We start from the raw sequence: 24,507 nt of genomic DNA, 5'->3' as shown, positions 1-24,507 counted from the left end.
TGGAATTGTCAAAAGCTTTTGATTCTGTAAACCAAATCCGACTCTGAGAAAGTCTAATCAATATTTGTCAGTCTAAAACCACATTTGTTATAATATTCTTCCACTTACAAAAGGAGTGCAGCAAGGCTTTATTTTGGGGCCACTCCTTTTCGCCATTTATATGAACAATGTTGGTCAAGATTTTGTTGATACCAGATATCATTTATATGCAGATGATATGGTTATTTATAGTACCAACAAATCTCTTAAGAGCAGTGTATCTGTATTACAAAATGTTTTGTCACGTTAGAAATTAACATTGAAAAAGGTTGAGGACTTGATCCGGACCAAATTAAGCAGACTGGGTTCTGACCAACGAACTTTTACAGTCTGAATACACCCTTCTTCATTGGTACATACTAGTACATAAAGGTCTTATATCTGTCATCATATTAAATCAAGAGAAACTGGACAGTATTCTTTAAGATCGCAAGAATTGTTGCTACAGACGGTGGCAAAAATTCAAATCGAGGCAGCAGGGACAGCATGGAACAATCTCCAAAAGGACTTGAGGTTGAAGGAATTGGATCCTACTGGCCAGTGTAACCCTTGTGCTATCCTAGGCACTTTAACATTGGGAGTTGGGTCATCCAGACCTACTAGACAGTGCTCTGAGCCTTTTTTCTTCAATGATTAGTGAACCTCACTGGTGTCCATGGATTACATGAAATCTTTCTACCTTTATCCACCTTTGTCATGGTAGGGAGAACATGTCAATGTAAGGGTGGGGTCATCTAAGATATCACAAGGGTTACAAGAGATTTAAATACTGGTAGGGTCTCAGCGAGCCTGACTTCTTCAGGGAAACTGTTCCAGAGTGTTGGGGCTCTTATCCCTTGTGCTATCTTAGATAACAAGGGTTATAGCAAAGGCCCTGTCTCCCCTGGTCTTCAATCTTTCTGGGATTGTTTAAAAGGCCTTTTGCCGAAGATCTAAGATTGCGACCAGGTACACAAGGAATGAGGAGATCAGCTGTATATTTAGGGCCCAGACCACAGAGTGCTTATAACCAATCATTAAAATCTTTAGATCTATTCTAAAATGGACTGGGAACCAGTGCAGAGACGCTAAAACTGGGGGTGATAAGATCTCTCATTCTGGTTTGGGTTAGGAGTCTGGCAAAAACATTTTGGACTAACTGGAGTTGATACACACTCTGCTGTGAAAGGCATGTGTAGGGTGCGTTACAATAGTCCAGACGGGAAGAAATAAAAGCGTGAATCACCATCTCAAGACATTTTTTTGATAGGAGAGGGGTTATCCTGTATAACCTATGAATTTGCCAGAAACAAGATTTGACCACCGATTTAACATGTGTCTCCAAATTCAAATTGGTTTCAAATATCACCCCCAGATTTCAACAGATTGAAGAAACACTTTTAGACAGAGACTTCAATTTCTGAGGCCCACCATTTCAGGCCTTAACTGAACCAAAAATAATAACATCAGTTTTGTCCATATTCAAATGCAAAAAATTTTGGGCCATCCAGGTTTTAATATCAGCAATGCAGCTATTGAGATTCTTTAAAAATCCATGGTCACCAGGTTTACGTAAAACATAAGTAAAATTGAGTATCATCGGCATAAAAATTTAAAATTAAGGTTAAATTGTTTGGTTGTTTATTTGATTGATTGATAGGTTGCTTGATTGATTGGCCTACTGATTGATTGGTTGGTTGGTTGCTTGACTGAGTGACTGATTGACTGATTGATTGATTGATTGATTGATGTGCTGGTTGATTGAAGAAATTGCAAATGAGAGTTAAAATAGATTTTTGATCCTAATAGAACTTCCCTGGTTAAATAAATAAAGGTAGATCAAATGAAATCAAAGGGTGAATGTGAAGCTGTGAGGCGTTGCCAAAGCAACAGTTGGACCCTGTAATGATTTGGTGTCACCCATCCTTCCTCCTCCTCCTCCTCGCTGTTTGTAAAGACGGGATTTCAGTGCAGTGTGTTCTTGTGGAGCAGAAAGCGCAGAAGCTTCTTCGGCACATCAGACATTTTCTTTCCTCCGGATTCCGAATACTCGCTTAGCCGGGGCGCGCGCGCTCGAGCGCGAGCGTCCATTATCTCCGTCGACGCGGTTAACTCCTGCGACCTTCCTTCCTCCCACCCGCCGCGGGGAGAACCCCGTTCATCCGCCTTTCGGCTGACACCTCCCCGCTGCATTCCGGAGCAGAGGAGCCTCGGCAGAGTTCCGGAACCAGCCGAACTACCTGTTTGCTTCCCGGGGAACGAGCGCGCCGCGTGCTCCGTTTTCCAGGACGGGTTGGGACCGCGTCGGTACCGCCGCCGAACACCTGCTGACCTACTTTTGCCGAAGTTGGGCTGAGAAACGGCGTTTTGCGACGGGGATGAGCGCTGAGGCGGAGGCGGCGGTCACCCCGCGGGCGGACCTCCACTGAGACGGCGGGAAGGAGCGGACGAGGCAGCCGAAGAGCAGAGGGGTCGAGGCGGACGCTGGTGGAGGGGATGACCGCCTACCTCCACCTGGAGCCCGGGCTGCTGCTGCTGCTGCTGCCGCTGGCCTGCTGGAAGACCCCGGGCTTGGTGGGAGCCAGTGAGTTCAGCATCGAAGAAAAAACACACAAAAACAGCCAAACTTTGTTTTTTTAGGTCTACACCTCTAATATTAGGATTTTACCAATAGATTTTTTATTTTTATTTTTTATTTATTTTGTAATAAATGTGTACTAATAGCTAATTTCTTTGCATGTCAAAACCCAATTTGTGTGAGTTTTCCGATCAGTGACTAGTATTTCTAGGTGAAAAGCAACATCCATTCCAAAATGTTCCTAGTTAAGTCATAGAAATCATCTGTCAATCAATCAGCCTATAGAATATGCAGTAATATTAGATTTTATTGCTAAACTGGTTTTAGTACGGAAGGCAAAGTAGGTCAAAAGTCTGGAGGTCATTAAGTTTAAACTAATGTTAAAAGTTCTGTTATTCAAATAAGTGCATTTACATGCATCCCATGTCTCCCCTTGGTTTCTCTCTTTTTGTGTGGGGTGGGGGGGGGGCGTTGGGCCTGGGGGGTCGGCCCTTCTTGCGATAGGGCCCCTGGGATGGGGAGACCGGGGCCCAACGAAGGGGGGAACAGTTGTTTCACCAATCGGGGGTCAGTCTTCCAGCTGGTCCCGACCTACCCTCTTTCCTCATTCAACCACTTTTTAGGGGTGAGCCTGCGAACGCGCCTTTTTTTGGGGGGGGGGGCTCCTCTCATGGTTGTCGCATGGAATTGGGCCCCTCCCCTCTCGGTTTTAATAGCACCGTAGACATTTAGGGTCTCTTGGCGGGCGGACTCCCTATATCTGCCGGCGTCGGGGGGCCCTGGCGACCGCTACCGCTTGGGCGGGGGTCTTGGTGTGGGGACAACCGGGCAATCTCCCTCTTTTGGCATTCTATCATCCACCTCAGCAGAACATAAACCCCCACCTGAGCACAGGTGTCAGCGCACCTTTGCACTAATATTGTGTTTGACAGAATGAAAGACTTGCCTTGTGTTGGTTTGTATGCATATGTGCGTGTGAACTGTAGTTGTGTTGAGTACATGTTGACATGATTGTATGGGAAGATTTTTCGAGCCAACAAGAATGTTTGTAACACTGATGTACATGTGTGGACAGGCCCCGCCCCTTTGCTAACATTTACACCAGACAGTAATGATCATCATCTTCCAGCTCTTATTGTGTGTTGCACCACCACTTGGCTCCAACATCCCTCCCTTCATTTCTCTTCTTATTTTTCCTTCCTGTTCAACAACAAAAAAAACATAAAAGGAGACAAATGTAGTACATTTAAAATAAAGTTTAGCATAAATTACAAAAGGGGTTTATATAAATATACACCTTGTGTGTCACAAGAGGTCTTCAGCTCTGATCTGTCTGCTCAGCTTTTTTGCGCAAGGTTGTTATTAAATTATAATGAGTTTGCATGGCTACTATTACAAACAGCAAAAACATAGTGTGTCAAAAATATCAGAACACTTACTTTTGAACAATTATATATCAAAATCGGCACAAAAAGCTGTCTAAATTATTGTCATCAGTGACGCCTAAATAACACTTCGACCTACCATATTTATGTTTACGCGTTCAATCTGAATCAGCCGATTCTGATGTGGAGAAAAGCAGCTTTGTATATCGGCTTTGCACGGATAAGCAACTCGCGACGACTGTAAAGTTAATTCTGCAGAGTCGCTTTTCTCTGCGACAGAATCAACAGTTATGTGATTGCGCTAGCACTTCACTACTGTAAAGTTTTACATATCAGCTAACGGCTGCCTTTCTCCGCTTTAGAATCCACTGGATTCACGTTAACAACTAAATTGGTTGTAGAGTTACGGTAATGAAAGAAAGTAAACAGTGGAGCCAAAGCTCGGTTGTTAAATATTAGCAAAAATACACCAAAATGCAAAGGCTGTCTACCGATTGATACACATTTAAATAGTACCAGGCACAGCTGATTGGTGAGGTCAGGGTTGGGGGTCAAACTTCCCTGAAGCTTGTTTTCACCTCTAATGAGGTTTTATGGCTACTGTTCCTGACAGCACAGAGAAAAAAAGTGTCCAAAAAAGTACATTTTAATTGTTAACCTTAGAAAATGATGTTAAAGTGAATTGTATGCTTAGAATGTTAGCATTTTTACCTCTTTTGTGGAGCAACAACATAGCAACATATTGTCTACACAGGAAATTTTCTGATTTATTTTGAATTCTCAAATGTCGGCCATATTTAAAAGGTGGCCATTAATTAAAGTGCAAAGTGTTTACGTCTTCACTTGCGCATCAGAGAGATTTTTCCCTCGAGGCTTTTCATCATCCGGCGCCACGAAGTACATGACGGGAGTGCAGCTTTTACATTAGCGCAGTACTTTTTCTAGTCCACCTTGTTTGATTTGTTTGCGCGTCGTACGTCTTGTGGATACAGAGCGGTTGTAAAAGCATCCCCGTCTAAATGGAAAGCCTATCAGTGAATTGGAAATTTGAAAGCAGCCCCTCCTCCCTCGTCAGGTCTACTTAATTAGCGGTCGCTTAAATCACCGGCTTCCCGCTCCCCTCCACGATCAACACAGGCTTTAATGCAAAGGAGTCTTTTGGCAGGGGACACTGAATCAACCCCCACCTCGTCTTTGGCTGGATAACAAGAGGTGGCTAATCAGCGCTCGCTAGGCTCTGCATTGATTTATGCAATGATGTGAACCTTTTCTATCCTCCCACACCGCTTTAACCGCCTCCGCTGGTGTCAGAAGGATCTCGTCAGAGCTACAGCTCGCGGTCTCGCCTTAGCAGGTTTTCAGTCATGAAAAAGAGAAAAACACAAGCTCTTTCCTCACAGGGTCATAACTAAATCAAGCCAATGTTGATCATGTTGTGGCGAATTGATTTTCAGCAACAGGTACGATCACGGAATGATGGAGTTCAAGAAGGCTGTAGCTGTGGGGCAAAAAAAAAAGATATTTCTTTTAAATAATTGATGAGTTCCAATGTGGAGAAATACAATTTCTCTGAATTCTTAATAATGCATCACCTATAACTAGTCACTAACTTATTTATATGATATGATCTGGGCTGCAACATCCAGCTAGGTACCAATCAAGTTACACTTCAGAAGTCAAATGGCCCATCAGTTTGACAAACCAGTTTCACAAGCTGAAGGATGTTTTAGTAAAAGAAACCTAATTTTCCCCTCCAAACCTAATTCTCCCAGATCCAAATTTGAACTTTAGAAAATTCTTCAGAACTGGCAAATCATTCTCCCATTGTTAAAGTACAGAACTTTTCACATGGTGTTGCCGTTGCCACTATGACACTCCTAATGAGTTTTCCGAAATTAGAATTTTGGCAAACTTTAGCGTATACCTGCAGCATTTAGCTTTATCGTGAACAACTAGCAGTTAGCTTTGGCATTTACTTTTAGCGTTTAGCTTTATATTTTGGCTTTAGCTCATAACTCCTCTAGCATTTAGCTTTTTAGCTTTGGCATTTAGCTTTCGAAATTACAAATGGGATTTATTTGCTTTAGCATTTAGCTTTAGCACTTACATTTAGCATTTTTCTGCTTAAGCATTTAGCTTTAGCATCTACTTCTAGCATTTTTTGCTTTAGCATTTAACTTTAGCATTTACAACTAGCATTTAAGCTTTAGCATTTAAGCTTTAGCATTTAGCTTTCGAAATTACAAATGGGATTTATTTGCTTTAGCATTTAGCTTTAGCACTTACTTTTAGCATTTTTCTGCTTAAGCATTTAGCTTTAGCATCTACTTCTAGCATTTTTTGCTTTAGCATTTAACTTTAGCATTTATACTAGCATTTATGGCTTTAGCATTTAGTTTTTAGCACCCACTCCTGGCATTTTTTGCCTACGCAGTTAGCCTGAGCACTTACTTCTAATACTTTTAGCTTGGGCACTAAGCTGAAGCACTTACTTATAATAGTTTTAGCTTTGAACTTTAGCCTTAGCACTCAGTTCTACCATTTTTATCTTAAGCATTTAGCTTTAGCACTTTTGGCATTTTTAGTTTTAGCGTTGAGCTTTCCTTTCAATTTTTATTTTTGCTTAAATTTTTTGTGTTATACCTGATAAATTCCTCATAATTTATTATATCAATCTTCTCTTTTATTATTAACCTTTTATCACACCTTTAAAGTGAATAAAATGCAAATAAGATCGACCATCAAATCTAAACGCTAGCTTAATGTCTGATCAAAACATTTAACCACTTTATTCAAGATGCTACCTTAAATAGTTGTTGGAAGTATTTTTCTTGATGAACAATGTTTTTTTTGTGTACATTGTGGCATTGGCCTTATGACAGAGTGTGTGTAGCGGTTTTACCCCGGTCTGTCCAGCTGTCATTTCATTTTCAAGTTTGAAATCTTTCAGAAAGATTCCCAGTGTATGCCTGACTAGTGCCGATCTTCTGCAGCGACTCCAGATTTCTGGGAGCAGCTACTTTTAAAAGGACGGCATTTATTTATAAATGTACAAATGTGGACGCACAAGAAGGACGTCTTCTTCAGACAGCAGGAGGGTCCGTTTGGACCTTTCTGTGCTGCATCTCGCCGCCACAGCGCAGCGGGGGGGGGCTTGAGCGTTTGGTAATGAAAGCTGCGGTAAAGAGGTCGATGGGCAGGTAGGGAAAGTGAATCATAGAAATGCAACCGTGTCGCTGTAGACGCGGGAGGCCTGCATTGAAACGCAGCGGGGTAAAGTCATTTCTCATCCCTGCTGGGAGGCCTTTCCTAATCTCCCCTTTGCGTGTTCGTGTTAACGCTCCACTCGGTGTCGTCCAGCACGATTTCTGTCTGTAGTGTCATTGTGGGCCCTGATTTAATTTGACCATCTTGGGACAAATGGCAGTTCTAAACCAACAGCTGATGTTTTAATGAATTCAGTTTAAACACAGCACATCCTAATGGGTCTGTTAGGTGACCCTTAACCTTTCCTTTTAATTATGAATCGTCTTGTGTCCCCATGGGGACCTGCAGGGACAGCCAAATGATCTTAAGGAGAATTATTAATGTCAAACGGCAAATGTCTTTAAAGGTGACAGCAGTTTAAAAGATGTACATATGTACCACACGTAATGAAAAATTAACGCAAAGGGGGTAGACTTTCTATCAAGCCTTAACCCCACGTCGATAAAAAAAAATTGTAGCATTTTTCTGATGATGGAAGACATATTTGTGGATGGATGGATGGATGGATGGATGGATGGATAGATGGATAGATGGATAGATGGATAGATGGATAGATGGATAGATAGATAGATAGATATTTACATATAAAAATATGTCTTTACGCCTTTGTTTTCCTCGTTTGAACTGGAATCTGGATCAAAAGTGTACGGCTGGATGGCAGCAATGTGATAATTGACTGATAGGAGGCTCCCCAACTCCCCTCTAGCCTCCTCCCTGCCCCCGTGCTGCTGTCCCACTGCCACCGTCTAATTGGTAGAAAGCTTATAGTAGCAACACCAGCCCTCAGTTATGGCTATCAATGAGAGCCCGGCGATGACGGGACGTCAATCTGGCGATCCCAAGCAGATTGGCGTCCTGCTGTGTTTGGACCACTTGGACCTTCGCTTTGGGTGCTGGGGCTTAGCCCCTTGCTGGGTTCTTGGGAGGTGTGTTGTCTAAAACTTATAATGTGCGCCGCTTTTTAAATACCCCTGGGCTACCGGACGGCTAGCGGCCGGTGGCACTTGATATGGTCGGCCACCGTCCAGAGACATTTACACAATGTCAAATCGGAAAAGCTCCCAGATGGCAATCCAGCCAACCTCCATGTGGCCACTAGTATTCGTAATGACGTCATTCTCGCCTGACGACACGATGTCTACATTCATGACCATGCCAACGATTTAAAAAAAAGAAAAAAATCGGGCAGTGACAGAAAATCTTGAAGATTCTGCCAATGCCTCCCCATCAGTTGTATATAGTTGTATAAGAGATTGTAAATTTACAAAAAGTTACTAAAATGTGTATAAGAGACTTTAGCAAAAGCGACAGGTTTATTTTCTTTTTTAATTTAAAACTGCATTACCTTATTGAAAAGACCACTGGGAACGCCTTTGAAATAGGCCAAAACATGATCGGTGTGGGCCTTTAAGGTCCAAAGTGCTTTACAGTCACAGTTCCATTCATGAATTCCCACACCTCTAACCATTAGGAGCAATGTGAGGTTAATGTCGTGCCCAAGGACACTACGACACATAGTTGGGAAATGTGGGATCTGTACCTGCGATCTTCTGATCATAACTAAACCACTACCAGTGCACCACAGCCAATTACAGCTCAAGACACAAAATGACACACAAATTGAGTCTAAAAGAATCAAATACTATCAATGGTTGATATGTACACTTGTGAAGCGCCTCTCTACAGTCTTTAAAGCCTTTACCCAAACAATTCACACTGACGGTGGCAGAGCTGCCGTGCAAGGTGCTAAACAGACCAGCAGGAGCAATGTGGGGTGTGAAATTGGAACAAAAACAAGTTCTCAAGGAGAAAACTACAATTACCTGAAAAACAGACTCAAAACGACTGGATATCACCAGAAACAAGAAATGACCACTCTATTGTACAAATAATACGAAGAGAAACATTTTCCAGAGACACAGAATGTCCTGATATTAACGGCAAACAAGCACCGAGACTCTTGTGTAAGTATGGAGCGTGTGCGTTTATGTCTGCCAAGAGTCCGGTTATTTCATAATCCACTTACCAGCAGACGGTGAGTCTGATCTGTATGCAGAGGTTGTGTATACATCTGCGCTCTTGCTCGTCTATAGATATCTGTCCATCTCATAGCGGTTGGAGGCCATTAGCCAGATTAGACTGTCTATCAGCGAACAGTTACATCACTCTGATTCATAATCTGTCGGGCTCTAGTCGGACAGTAAACAGCAGGTGTCGTGACGCTTTATTGTTGTTGTTATGGTCATTGTGCTTCTGTCTTTGGATTTCAAGGTCGTACGACTTTAAAATTTACAAAAAGTTACTAAAATGTGGAGCGTTCTCTCTCCAAAACAAACTCGTACGAATAGTTTTTTGGCCTTTATGAACGATTGGTAACTAGTTTCAGGCTCTAAATTGTATTAGTCTAGTTGTGTTTGGTGCATATACTGTACTAATAATTTTGATTAAGTGAAGTTGAAGTTCATCTTCAGATGTTGTGGAAGAAGGTTCAGTTACTGCACACCTGGATTTGGTCAACACTGTAAATAGCTTTTGTGTTTTGACAAAACAAGTAAATCTGTGTCAGTTTTGGCTAATTTTTTAAGCTAGCTTTTTTTTTAGTTATCTTGTTTGCTTTAGTTATGTTCTGTGTTATTGAACTACAGATAGTTTTGGGTAAGAATTTAATCGACCTTTTTGTGTACATCACAGCAAAGACGTGGAATGTTGTGAGTAGTTTAGTTTCGATCAGAGTCAGGTAAAGTAAGCTAGTTTTTTTTTTTTCAGTTATGTTAGCTAGCCTTGTTCTGTGGTGTTGTGCTACAGATTTTTTTTTTTTTACATAATAGCAATGTTTTGAATTGTTTAGGTTTAATGTGGGTAAGTTGAATTAAGCTAACTCATATCCAATCACGTTAGCTAGCTTTGGTTCTGTTCGGTGCAGTTGAGCCAGAGATAGTTTTGGGTAAGAATTCCCTATCACTATTCATCATATAGACCCATTAAAAATAATAGACAATAGTGCACAATAAAAAACTAAAAAAAGAGAATGTTACAAGAATTGACTATTTCTATTTCCCACCAAAACATGTGCAATGTTTTGACTGGTTTAGTTTCTATTTGGGTCAGTTAAATTAAGATAGCTTTTTTCCAGCTTTCTTTGTCATGTTCTGTGCTCTAGAGATAATTTTGGGTAAAAATTAATATTTTTTTCCCACCAAACGTGTTACACTATGTTCAATCTAAGGTGTCCATTGAAGTTCTTAATTATCATTCATCAGATTTGTTTTCACAATTTTACACATGATTGAGCCATTCATTCAGATCTGAGCTTTTTTTTCCCGCTACCTCACACTTTTTTTTTAATTCATCAAAGCACTTAGCTAACCCTTCTGGCTCAATCCACATTTCTGGTCAGGAAAAATTAATTTCTCCTTCATGACCAATTTTCAAACAGTTGACACTTCACCATCAGATCTGAGTCCCCGTCAAAGTTCAACTGGTATCTTTCGACGTGCGTTCAATACCCGCGCATTTTTCTACGTAGAGCCCAAAAATAAGCTTGCGTCAACGCAAGAGTTTTGAACGCAGAAGACTGAAACACCCATTTACGCACGTTTACATAGACTTTTCATCGGAAGTGGTCGCTTGAACGTACGTTTTTTAGGGCGGTGTGAATGTAACATTAAAATCGCAGTATAAGACATATTAATAAAAAAACAAAATGAAGGCTTTTAATCGTGCGGGAAATACAGTAAACGTTTGTTCTTTTGACGAAAGGCTTCAAATGCCTGCAAATTTTGAAATAAGGTGAAGAACAAATGATGAAAAATGAGGAACAAACTGGACTCTTTAGGAACAGTGTGTGCTCTGACTACCATCTGATCTGTTAGTTTTCATCCTTCAGTCAATATCCACTTTTTCTCTTCCCTCCACTCTGTTCCCTCTCAGTCCACCCATCTGTCTTTGACCTTCATCCATCTTTTCCTCCTCAAGACCAGAAAAAGGGAGTATGGTCTTGTCTTGATTTGTGTCGTTTATAATTACTCTCTCCATCTCTTCTTCCTCGTTTAGCCCTCGCTCTCTCCCCCTGTCGCATTTCATCCACCCCTCATATCCAACTCTTTCCACCCTTTGTCTTCCTGACTCCATCTAAGCCTCTCCCCCTCTCATCTCCTCTCCTGGAGTAATTGCAGAAGTCCTATTCAGCGCGTCGTTGCAGATGAAAGCAGGTTGGATTTAGCAGGCGTAACATTATGAGAATGGAGGGAGGAGGGGGTGGAGGGGGGTGTCAATGAGTGAGACATGGAGTGTTTTTGGTCTCTAGAGAGCGAGTGTAGGTGGAGAGTATTCCTTCTGCTTGCTTGCTTTATGTCTACACATGTCTACATGTCCTTCTTTGCTCCATAAAACCCTCCCAAGGCGACACATTCGGGCCCCGTCTGACACTTTCCTCCGCCCTCATTCCCAAAAATACCCATTGTTTACAGAAAACCACCATCTAGGCAAAAGCGCAACAGACGGCGGGATTTTCCGGTTACAAGTGCCACGGTCGGGTTATTGTGCTCCGTGGCAAACTGAAGGCGTTCGCTGTCATGCGATTTATCCCCCTCAGATACTAAACGCCACAATTTTTCCGACAGCTGATCTCATTACGGTTGTCTTTTCCTTCCAATGCGGGGGCGTCAAAAACATCCTTTTTTTTCCTGCCATGTTCTGCATCAACATCTACAGGCCGTCGTCTCCTACAGCCACTGCATACATTTTACGCATATTACACTGATGAAAAATTGGTCATACTTGGAAAAAGTGAGAAAAGTTGTGGTCTTCACATGAATTTTTCACAGATGGATCGCGAATGAACCGGGCTAAAACCAAGGCAGAAGTACAAATAAACCACGCAAAGAACACGTACTGAGTCAGAAAAACACATGAACCACGCGTGACAATAGCGCTAACTATATGCAGTTCATTAGTGATTTATGCATCAATTATGTAACTTTATTGTGGTGTTTGCGCTGTAAAAGTTATACATCGGTGGTTCATGCGTGAAAAGTCTGTTAGACATACGTGGAAAGGCCGTGGAAAGATGCAAATTTGCCCATGCATCTTGCAAAAATTATGCACAATTCCGTAAGATTTACGAAATAATTGCATAATTGTATTCATGTAAAGACCCGTCGGCTGAAACCATCAACAGACGTGCGCACGTCGACGAACGACCAACACAAAAACACTTGTGAATTATCACGCATGTATCATAAAAGACGGACATCTGCTTTTTGGTGGTTCTTGGTTGACTTTTCAACCTTCTTACCTATTTTCTCTCAGCAGCAGGTTTGCATTTTCTTCCAGATCGTGGCAGTGACTAAACAGTGCCGTGTCTTATAACCCTTGTGCCATCTTAGGCACTTTAACGTTGGGAGTGGGGTCATCTAGACCCACTAGACAGTGCGCTGAACCTTTTTTCTTCAATGATTTGTGATCTTCACTGGTGTCCATGGATTACATGAAATCTTTCCACCTTTATCCACCTTTGTCATGGTAGGGAGAACATGTCAATGTAAGGGTGGGGTCATCTAAGATAGCACAAGGGTTCACGCAATGAATGCACATTTATCACGTGAACACCGCTAACGGGCATCTTTCGCAACCCACAGGATTTTGGAGGGAGTTGAAAAAATGAAAAATTCAAACGACATGCCTGCGTCTCATCTTCTACACTTTGTATCAGTCTTCACTATGACCTGTCGCCCGCAGCAAGCCAGTAGAAAGATGTACTCTACAACCATAAAATTTCATGCAAGCCAACAGCAATCCTATGACCTCACCCTTACATTGACGTGTTCTCCCTACCATGACAAAGGTGGATAAAGGTGGAAAGATTTCATGTAATCCATGGACACCAGTGAAGATCACAAATCATTGAAGAAAAAAGGTTCAGAGCACTGTCTAGTGGGTCTAGATGACCCAACTCCCAACATTAAAGTGCCAAGGATAGCACAAGGGTTACGAATTGGACAGTCAGAGTGTCGTTTGTGTGGACATCCTACATGCACTTGTGTATAATGTGTACAACAGGCCCTGTTGTTAAGGAGCCAGTACTCACACAATGACTGGAGTGTGGCGTAAGGACATGGTGCGGCAGCTGTAAGTTGCAAGTGTGTATAACTTACCTTAGCCTTATGGAGACATCAGGATACAATTACCACACCTTTTGGTGTGGTGGTCGTACAAGCATCAAGGGGAACTGCAAGACACACCTGCGCTCCCCCTAAGATTCAAACGACCTCTCCACGACCCTCCACGGAGCTGGACAACCCAAAAATTCTCAGCACCTGTAGGAGTCAACCCACCATACCGGTGCAAGTGACTTTAGCTGTAAAGACAGAAGTATAGTTTGGTTTTGGTGGTCTTGGCAAGTGTCACATCCCATGAGGCGTTTAGAAAAAACTTGACAGATGCCTTAAATATTGATTTATGCTGGTTTAAGACAGAATACATTTAGCTAACCCAAGTTGGGACTCCGTGTGAAGCAAGCCCAAGCTAATCGTTTGTGCATCTGTTTTTGGCGGACGATGAACCGACAAAACGGTACGTCCCAAGAGTCCACAAGCACGGTTCTGCCTCCCATCTGTTCCCCCGTCTAGAAAACTGATCTCAGTTGAGTAAACTGTGTTGAATTCATCACTACGAAGATGCCTGAGTGCTCTCCAACGCAGCGGTTTCATGTGCAGCAATGTGTGGATAATGAGCTCCGGCTTGTTCCAAGCGTCCCTGTGAGATCGGGTTACCGAGGCACTAAAACAATCAACACGGCCAGTTATAAAAAACCGAACCATCTCAAACAAACCGGTGTTTGCCTCTTTTTGCATCACCTATACTGTGAATACTCATGTATTCGTGTACATGTTGCATTTCCACACATTTCTAGTGTAAAATAATTACAAAACAGACAAATATTACTTCTCGCTTGGACAGGAGATGGTCAAAGAACAGACAGTTTGCCAATTTCTGCACCCACACTAGCAGGAAATAGACCTGCTGCTGCAGGGGAGGAGGGATACGCTCACAAGTGAAGCTTATTTTCTTTCTGAAATGAAAAAAATAAAACCCCAGCACCATCTTGACCCGCTTTCTTTCCGTCCTCCTACACGCTTTGCGTGCAACAGGTTCAAAATTCGAACCATCGTAGGCTTACGTCGGCTTCTCCGGGGGTCTGAAGGAACCAGGATGGCCTCTGTCACAATGACAAGCGTTTTGTTTGACGGGAAGTGACAGCGAGCCGCTGGCTTTTTTTGGTTTGAGGACTCTGACAGAGGGTTTGCGCAGGCGGGCTGGCATCCTGCAGGGCGGGAGGGACGTCTGCCGTGTTACCCTCGGAGAAGGCCTGACTTTGACGGTCTCGCTTCGCCGAGTTTTGGAGGCGATCCAAACTCTGGCAGTCTGTGGCAGATCCTGTGGAAAGAAAGAGACGTGTGAAGGATAATATATCTTTAACAGTTATGGAAAAAGATTAAATGATGCTTTTTCAGACGTTCTGATGGGAAAACAAACCGTCTAACCAAAATGCAGATCAGTGTTAGAACAGAAGCAAAAACCTGGAATAATTTAGAGCTGGTATTTATTTATCCCTTTGATCGATAAAAATTAAGAAGATATGGAATCAGCAACACTTTGTAAATTTGCATATAAATGAGATTATTTTTACCGCTAGAAATATTTCATTCAACTAAATTAAACAAAAGACAGGAAAGAGAATAACGCTTTCAAAATAACAACTTTAATGTCACACCGAGTGCGATTTGTACGTCAAATTTGTTGCTCGACGTCCAACCTGGCTGCCTTCCCAAGCCCCCATGGGGGCCGGTGTATCTCATCCCCATGGGCCCTGCGACAGACTGGCAACTTTTTTTTTTTTCCGGATACTTTATTTATCCCTCAATGGGGAAATTCTTCTCCGCATTTGACCCATCCCCTGGGGGAGCGGTGAGCTGCAGCTGAACTGCGCTCGGGAGGCAGTAGCGTTAAGGGCCTTGCCTAAGGACCTAAGGACTGAGTGATGTTAACTGCTCGCCATTGAAATGGTAATTGCCCCCAGTACCATTGTTTCTTCCCCTCCGGGAATCGAACCCTGGATTCCTGCATGTGGCCGCTCACCTTACCAACCGAGCTACTCAGCCGCACCGACTTGTGCCGGGTGTACCCCACCTTTGCCCAACAGCTGCCAGAACAATCTCCGGCAATCCCGCTGCCCCAGCGGGTCAAGAAAATGGATGGAAGTTTCGAGACGAGAACGCTTTTGGATTTGTATTTTACATTTGCATTTTGGATTTGTATTTTACCCACTGATCGAGTCTTTGAAACCGTCACATGCCCAAAGCTGAGTCCCCGATTGACCAAAGTTCAGCGTTTTGAACTGCAGCGCACCACGTCTGACGCCAGATTGGTGCTCAAAACCTGCTGGTGAACTGACACGTCCTGACTGACTTGACATTGAAACTCAATGCCTCTGACGCAAAATTTGCGTCTGGTGTGAACACAGCATAAGTGAAGTTGAATGAGTTTTTGCTTCTTTGGTCCATCTGGCAACTTTATTGGATCCATAGCGACAGTGACTCTCGGATTTACACGTGTCCGCCTGTGGTGCATCTCCGTTGCGTCTTCGTTCTGCCCCCCCTAAGCCCCCAGAGTAGAGCGGATAAATGGATGTCGGACACAGACATGATGGAGGCAAGTAAATGTTCCAATTGGTTTCACAGCTCTATTCTTATATGTAACCCTTGTGCTATCCTAGGCACTTTAACATTGGGAGTTGGGTCATCTAGACCAGTGTTTTTCAACCAGTGTGCCGCGGCACACTAGTGTGCCGTGGGAGATGGTCAAGTGTGCCGTGGAAAATTGCCCTCATTACCTGATCTAAAAGCAATTACCATCTCCAGGAAATCAGCTCTTTGTTCATCCAAACAGGCCCTGATAAAACACTGAGAAGTTAAGAATATGAAATATCATAAAATTATTTTTTCTTTGTGTTTATATGATTCTATTAAAGACAGTTTGATAAGAATAACGGGATACCGCGATTTAGCTGCAGCTATAACTGTGTAAGGAAAAGTCCCGCCCCTTTACCTGTCTCCACCAATCATTCTTGAAGGCTTAATCACATGTCATCAGTCTGACCAATCAGAAGTGGTTAAAGTATTCACTTCCTTGTTTCGATTTAGCGCAAAAAAGTCTCTCTGTTCTAACAAAAACACCAGCTAAAGCTCGTCTTTAGCGGTGTAGCTTTCCACAGATTCTGGTATCAGACTGGAACAAGTGAACAAAACCATGAAGCTCAAAGACGCTGGTCTTTCCGCGATCGGCGGATTACGGGCACTACATCTCGCATGATGCAGTAAAGTGACTGTCTTAGCGCACAATGAGTCTCTCTTCTTAACGTCTTAAAACAATGAACACACATCAAACAGTTTTTGAATCTTTTGACTTAATTTTTAATACATCTTTTAGAAAAAACAGCTGCAGCTTCCAGCGTTTTCTGCAACAAAAAAGGTTGAAAAACACTGATCTAGACCCACTAGACAGTGCTCTGAACCTTTGTTCTTCAATGATTTTTGATCTTCATTGGTGTCCATGGATTACATGAAATCTTTCCACCTTCATCCACTTTTGTCGTGGTAGGGAGAACACGTCAATGTAAGGGTGGGGTCATCTAAGATAGTCCAAGGGTTAAAAGACTTCTTCTTCGGTTGGTACTTTTGTGTTTGAGAAAGGATCCAAAGTCACTACCAAATCCAAGTCCCTGATTAGTCAAATTTCAACTGGTGTAACTTTTGATGCCAGTTCAATGGCCATGTGTTTTGTACGCAGATCCCAAAAATGGACCTAAAAATTGCTTAGCTCGTACACTGGATCAGGTTTGTGTGCGATTGGAAGAATTTCTGACCAATCAGCAATCGTCAATCAATCTTTATGTCCAGGTCGGTGATTGGCTGGCTTTTGTGGCACATTTGTAACGCAGTGCCTTGCTCTGTTTCGAGTGAAATTTGTTTTATGTGCACACATTTTTGAGTTTCAAGCATGTTTTTCTCTTTCAAGTACAATATACTGCTTTAAAAAGCCTTTGACGTTTGTTTCACCTCATTTATCCTCAGAAAGCTCCTACAAACAAACAAACAAACAAACAAGTAAACTTTTCTTCCACTGGCGTTAATCAAAGTAGAAAAAACAAAACCAAGTCATGATGAAACAACTCTTCTATAGACACTGTCATTGATAAAAACCCAGAACGACTGTGTTCTGGGAGGTTTGCTGACGCAGAGATAACTTAGGGTCTCTTTCATTTGCCTCAATACTAAAAACTCTGCATTTTAATATCGTCTTTTGGCTTTGATGCCCTAATTGGTTTTTTCCCCCCTTTTTAAGTCGCAAACTTGCAGACAAACATAACTACCCCCCCCCATCCCCTCCCCTCCCCATGGGAACATAAATTGCTTTGTGGAGTGTGTCTGAAGGTTGAAAGCGTGCTGTGTTGATTCTGTCGGTGGATGGGCTCGACTTAATAGTCGTTGAGTGGTGGTAAAATACCTGGCGATGGATCAAAGGTTGCGTCGTTTTCGTTTTTCATGCTCCCTCATTCTTTATTAGAGCTTTTTGAACAATGAAAGTGTCGTTTATTTTGCTTTCTGTGCAGGTTTTTAGCTCGTATTGATAGGATAATTGCATCCAGTTGCGTTAAACAAAGAACCCGAAACTAGCATGATTTACCGAAGCATTCCCAGTTTAGAACTTTATTTTTTTTTAATTAATCAAAAAGTTAGTCAATTAATGAGTTAAATGTGTGTTGATTAGTTTAAGGTAGGGGCTTTTAATAAATACCGATTAGCATGGTTGAACCAAAAACCTATTAGGTTTTATGACAATAATAATAAGAAAAAAAGAAAACTGGACTTTCCTCCAGAGATCAATAAAATCTCAAAAAAATCAACCAATAAAATATCACCTCATCTCTTTCATGTCACCTCAGGGCTCCAGACTAACTTTTTTCACTAGGAGTACTTTGGCCCCTAACTGAAAATTTTAGGGGCACAACCAGAAAATTTAGGGGCGCATACCGTAAATCAACATGCTAACCAAATCTACTAATTTCCACTGTATTACTAATAAATACTTTAATAATAGATGCAGAAATTACAATGTGCTGTTCCAAATTCAGTGTCACATTTTATTCTGCCCTTTTGAAGATGCAACAAGAAGGTAAACTGACAGCACCATCACTGTCATGACAGTACAAATAAGTAAAGAAAACGGATTGAAATTTATCTTTGTGACACCAAATAGGTGCAGCCAAGATGCACAATAAGCGTGTTTGAGATGAGATCACCCAGGTGGACTCAACGCTGCGCAGATCACCTGGTGTGTGACATATATTTTTGTTTTTGCTCCAACATCAACTGTCAATCATCACAAAAATATCGCGAGAAAGGGGTGGGAGCAAGGGGCAAACCTACCCGGACACAGCTGGAAACTGAACTGACTGAAAGCTGCCCTACAGACTACAAAACAATGCATTATGGGACATGTGTCCTGACAACTAAAACAAAACTAAATTGAATGTTAAGGACAACTCCAATTTCCTGTTCTCCCTCAGTCTTGCTGTAGATTCGCTTTCATCTCACAGCCCCCCCGTCTGGTCTCCCCAATGATCCAGGCGAGGTGCTGGTTCATCTCAAACACGTCTATCGTTGCATTTCCCCACGTATTTTCAGTGTGTCTAAAACTAATGTTGTTTTTGCTCGAGCGTGTTTAAAGTTCAAGCCCCGTTAGCTGTCACGCACGTACGTGTGGGACATTTATTCTCCTCAGTTGACCCGACTCCCGCAGGAGCGGTGTGCTGCCGTAAAACAGCCGTGCAGAAACCGTTTGATGCGCCGCCGTAACCGTAACCAAAACCTAAACCTTCCTCTGGTTCTGTGCAGCCCAGAGAAAAGTTCAGCACAGACTGCATGTTTTTAGAAAATCACGAGCGAATAAATACGTGGTCCGGGGAGGGGGCTGTCAGGTTTCCTGCTTTCAAACCCTGTCATTGTCACGCCCCCCAAGAGTCATTTACCCCACTGTGATTGGTTGGTCAGCTTCGTGCACGACAATGAAAAAGTGTCATTCATACAAACTGGCGGGCTGCAGTAACATTAAACCTTCATATTAAGGCGGGGACCGCAAAATATCATCTTGGAGACCGCAAATAGCCTGCGGGCCGCGAGTTTGAGACCCCTGCTGTACACTCTGGCACTGGTACACTAGCTGCAGGTCGGAAGAACGAATCAATAGTTCGCTTGCTCATAGTTCAGACGCACATATCAGGTTGTGATGATATTTGTCTCCGTTTCCTTCCCACAGATGTTTACGCGCGCTCGATTATCTCTAGGCCCCTCCCCCTACACGCATTTTAGCCACTCACAGTGGCTTTCCCTATTCTTCTCACACGCATTGGCCGCCTCGCACACAGGCATCACGCAAGTGTGTACGTGCTCGCGTTTCATGAGTATGTGCGCGAGTGTGTGTGTCTGCCTGCGTGCGTGTGCGCTCGCGTCTCATTGATTATTTCATTGATCATTGACGTGCCCCTACCACGTTTAATGTATAAAAAAATACGGCAAATTTACTGGTAGCACATGTGCGACTGGATGTAAAATTCAGTCGCACACTCTCAAATTTTGGTCGCAAAATGCGACCAATTGCTCGCAGTCTGGAGCCCTGCACCTCATTTCATGTCACGTCATCAATAGTTGTCTCAATGGGCTTCATACCTTCATCTCGTCCCACCTGTTCTAATCTCACTTCATCTCCTCTAGAGTCTTCATTTGATCTCGTCTCATGTCGTCTTGTTTTATCTAATTGCATCTCATTTCATGTTACATCTTCTTGCCTCATCTAATTTTGTTAGTTTGCCCTTTAAAGCCAGATACTTTTCATGGATCTTTGTCAACATATTAGGGACATAAATTTTGGAGTACAACATGGCTAATCCAGACAAAATATATCTTTGTAATCCTACAATTATGTTCTTTAGGGTGTGAAAGAGACTTGGAAAACTGCCAAAAAAAGGGCTACGATGACTTGACTGTACCTCATGCCCTTCTGAAGTAAAAAGTCAAATGTTTCCAATGCGGTTCCACAAATTTCTCTGGAGTTGTTTTGATTTCTCAGAGAAGCAGTTCATCCATCAAAAGGAAAGTTGGCTCGGCTTTTTCTTTTTTATTTATTTTTTTTATTTTACTGTCACCGACCGCGGCTCGCACTAAATGTCTGTCACTTTTGTGTGTTTCACCAGCTGTGCCAGCCGCCCCCGTCAACGTGTCGGTGACCCAGCTGAGGGCGCACTCGGCCATGGTGACCTGGAACGTCCCTCAGGGCGACGCCGTCATCGGTTACGCAATCTCGCAGCAGGTACAGCTCTTCATCACCAGGCTGGATCACATCAAGGTCTGCGCGTCCCGGTCCAACCGCAGCCCCGTGCACTTTTCTGAAGGCTGAGTCCTTTTCCTCAGGAACCTAAACTTCGACTTGTACGCTTTCAAACTCGGAGCTCCGCCTTGCTCGGGGCTACAAAAATGAATGATAGATCTCTTAGTTTGCCTCTGTCTGTTGAGGAGTGGATTAGTCTTAGTGTCATCCTGCTGTTGCTGTCTGCAGGGCTTTTTAAATCCCCGCGTCACTCTCAATGGAGACGAGGCAGCCAGAACGCCGCTCGGAAGCCTTTAGGGGTCTAAAAGACCCAGGGGAGTTTTCTCATAAACATTTAAACGGTTTAAAGGCTTGTTGATGTCAACGTTGCCGTCTAATGGAAATAATAGGAAAAGACAAATGTAATTAAAGCTGGAGGCAGCATCTGCACCAAATGACATCCCCTGCCGTCCCTTCAGCGGCCCACATGGGGGGCAAGCATGAAAAGCGATTCAAAATAGCAGCTCTAATAGAGATGATGGGCTCACACCGACTTCAAACTCTCATCTAAACACTTACCTTTGTTCACCTTAGTGACCACGTGTTCACAAAAGGGGTTTTGTTTGTTGTAGTACATTGTTAGTTACTGTCGTTGGACAGTAACTAAAGATGCCGATTTCTTTAAACATGTTTTATTAACCTAGCGGAGATACTTGAACTTCCTCCTTCAGGCTGGTTTTAAAGTTATTGGAGCCAGATCAGTTCACCAGGTTACCACTAGGTGGCTCGTTGAATAAGCAGCACAGTGACCGTTCAGTCCAACCGAAAGACATCCAACTTTTTCAACACGGATTTTTAAATTTTTAGTAGTAACTTTTATCAGAATGTATTGTGTGTGGGGTCGTGGGTCGTATGTTTTAACGGGGGGAGGGTGAAGGGTGGGTTGGGTTTTTATCGTAATATTGTGTGTTTATTGTTCTAAATGTTAAAGCGCTTCAAGTTGGGCAATTTATAAGAAGTTCTTTTTTATAAATAAAGTTTGATTTGATGAACTTAAAACATACCAACTCTATATGAAGTGCTAAGTGGGATGGGCACATTGGTTGGAGCTGAGCCCCGCCCATGGCTCCACCTAAAACAAATTGACGTCCCTGACAATATAAAAAAAATGCAGCTCTAAAGGGGAAAAATTTAAACTGTTGTTGCAAATAAACTACACTACACACATATCCATTTTGGTGTAAAATGTCACTTTTTAACTTTGATTAAATGGAACCAGCACCTAGTGGTTTGTGGAGGAACTGCAATCTTAAGAACTTTCCTGTTTGTGTCTGATTCACAAAATGTCGGGGCTTGGAAAAAACAATCAGTATGAGGAGCCTGTAGTGTCATAGTGTGTAGTGTGCCTGTAGTGTGTAGCTTCATGAAATTGAATATAGCGCATTCTTGAACATACGTCAAATGTCTGATGTGTACCTAGCTTTAAATGGTTAACTTAACAATTCTGTGACATCTAAATCTACCAATGGGAGCACAAGAGCTCACATATGGAACATGTTGCTACATATTCAGAAATTATCCCGGTTTTGTATTTTTCTTGAAATCCTAAAATGGGACGAGAAATCCTAACTCACTGGCGTTAGCCGTCTCCTGCTAGCTTGAGATCAAGTATACGCTTGTTTTACCCTTTACAGTAACTCTTCAATCGTTCGTGCAACTAATTAAATTTCAATAGATTCCGAAGCAGAAAAAAAGCAGCTTTGCGCTGAAATGCAACATTTTTTAGCAGATTAATACGTGTTAATCTGCTAAATTTGGCTAGCTAGCCACTTCTCTACTTGACAGATTCAACTGATTTACGTTAATTGTTAAAAAAGTCAAAGAATTGCGGTAGGTCAAAGAGTGCGTATCATTTACACATCGCCGGTGACATCTCCAGTGTTAAAGGGTTAACTGAACAATTCTTGATGTTAGCTATGACTTCCAGACCTACCACCTTGAGCAGTAAAGCTTCCACACGAATTAAGTTATATACTCGGAAATCATCTCAGTTTAGCTTCTCTTAAAATCGAGACAGCTAACTCTCTTAGCTTGATTTAGCCGTCTTCTGCTAGCTTGAGTTTAGGTACATGGTAAAAAAAAAGCACACCAAAGCTCTTGCTCCAGTGTTGACGTTCTTCGATCTACCATAACTCTTCAATCGTTTACATAGTTAAAAAAAATTTCAACCGATTCTGAAGTAGAAAATCAATTCGTTGAATTGGTCCGTCCAACTAGACGCTTAGAATCAACGAATATGCACTGATTGCATAACAGTCAAGTTGCAGTAGGTCAAAGACTGCCTCTTATTTACACGCCACGGTGACATTTCCAGTGTCAAAGGGCAAATCGAATAGTTCTTTATGCTAGCTATAACTTCAGTAACTACCACCTTCCACATGAATCATGTTATATACTCCGAAATGATTTCGGATTTGCATCTCTTGAAATCCAGATGGCTCAGTCAGCTCGCCTCATTCTCATCATTTTTTTTACCGCCGCCTTGGCAAAGAGAAACCCAGAAGTAGCCGCGCTCCAAGTGGGAGTTGTCTCCATTAGCAGAAACGATTTGGCCGACATTTGCCTCTTTGGGCCAACAGTCCACAGCAGCAGCAAAGCCAGAGACGTCTCACTTTTTATTGTTATTTTATTTAAGACTCCTAACTTCCACCTCCATCAGCATGTAAAAACAAACACTGGAATGTGATGTAGAACATCTCCTGCCATAACCTGAAAAAGCGCTTATGTAAAATCTGCCCTCAAATAATAATGGAGGGGGTGATGGGAGCAGGTAGATGCCGGTTTTATCCGCTAAGCTCGCTTTGGTTGAGCTGTTAGTCATCCTCCGGATGTGGAGGGCAAAGCAGACGTTACATAAGCAGCTGCTCTGTCAATCAAACGTCTTGTTTATTGTCTCGGAGGCCAATTGTGCTTTTAAACGCGTCGGCGCTCGCTTTCTTTAGGACCGGTGGACCAGCCGCTTTGTGGAGGATTGCTTCATCTCTGGCTAACAGGCACTGTGTTTGTCGAGAAGAAAAAGGGGGACAACCGAACGCTCGCCGACTAACGCTTCGCTTTCTGAAGTTTCTCCAAATCCCAGCTGAGATTCACACAAACAGGAAGTAACCCACTTAGAGACAGCCGCAGTTTTTGGAGTTTCTCATCAGAATGGTTTCAGAAGCTGAGAGGAGGTTTGTCAAAGGTAATTCTGGAGGTTTGTTGGGAGGGATTTTCAGACAGAAAAGTTGTCAAACGTTTGATGAAACTTAGATGAGACCTTTGTTTTTGTCCTGCTGTTCCTCTTAAAACTGTTTGAGGAACTAAGCTTTGCACTCAAAAAGGGATTTCCAGGTCAGCGTTTGCCTGAAATTGGGAGACCAACTAAATATAGCGATTTAGACTAGAACTGGACAGCACAGCACCTCCATTAGGAGTCTGGTACATAAATGGAGCGACGTTTATAGACTCAACAAAGTTTTCTAAAATTGAATTTACACTTTTATCGTATCTTTTCACATAGTTAGTCAAGCAAATGATGGAAATACATAAAGGCCGTGTCCCACAGCCACTATGTACGTTTTGTACAAATTGCACGGATGAAAATTGGTCAGATGTGAATCTACATGGAAAAAGTGAGAAAATTTGTGGTCATTTGTGAAACTTTCACAAATGTTTCACAAATAAACCAGTCTAAAACCACGAAAAAAGTACGAATAAAACACGCAAAGAACACGTCAATCAACGTAGAACATGAACTGTTTATTGGACTGTTTATATGCAATTCATCACTGATTC

General features: G+C 42.4%; 1 protein-coding gene across 1 annotated transcript in view; it reads left to right on the top strand.

Annotated features, from left to right (window-relative positions):
* The first annotated feature begins 1,961 nt into the window (after positions 1-1,961).
* The window catches only part of LOC101171307 (fibronectin type III domain-containing protein 4), a 39,569-nt gene continuing 17,023 nt past the window's right edge, over positions 1,962-24,507 (top strand). The window contains exons 1-2 of the mRNA XM_011481297.3: positions 1,962-2,602; positions 20,561-20,676. Coding sequence (XP_011479599.1) covers positions 2,515-2,602; positions 20,561-20,676 — 204 coding nt within the window. The 5' untranslated portion in view covers positions 1,962-2,514. The remainder of the gene's footprint in view (positions 2,603-20,560; positions 20,677-24,507) is intronic.

This window comes from Oryzias latipes, chromosome 2, assembly GCF_002234675.1.
Source record: "Oryzias latipes chromosome 2, ASM223467v1".
Lineage (NCBI taxonomy): Eukaryota > Metazoa > Chordata > Actinopteri > Beloniformes > Adrianichthyidae > Oryzias > Oryzias latipes.
The sequence above is the reverse complement of the archived record's forward strand: the minus strand, read 5'-3'. Positions and strand labels throughout refer to the sequence as shown.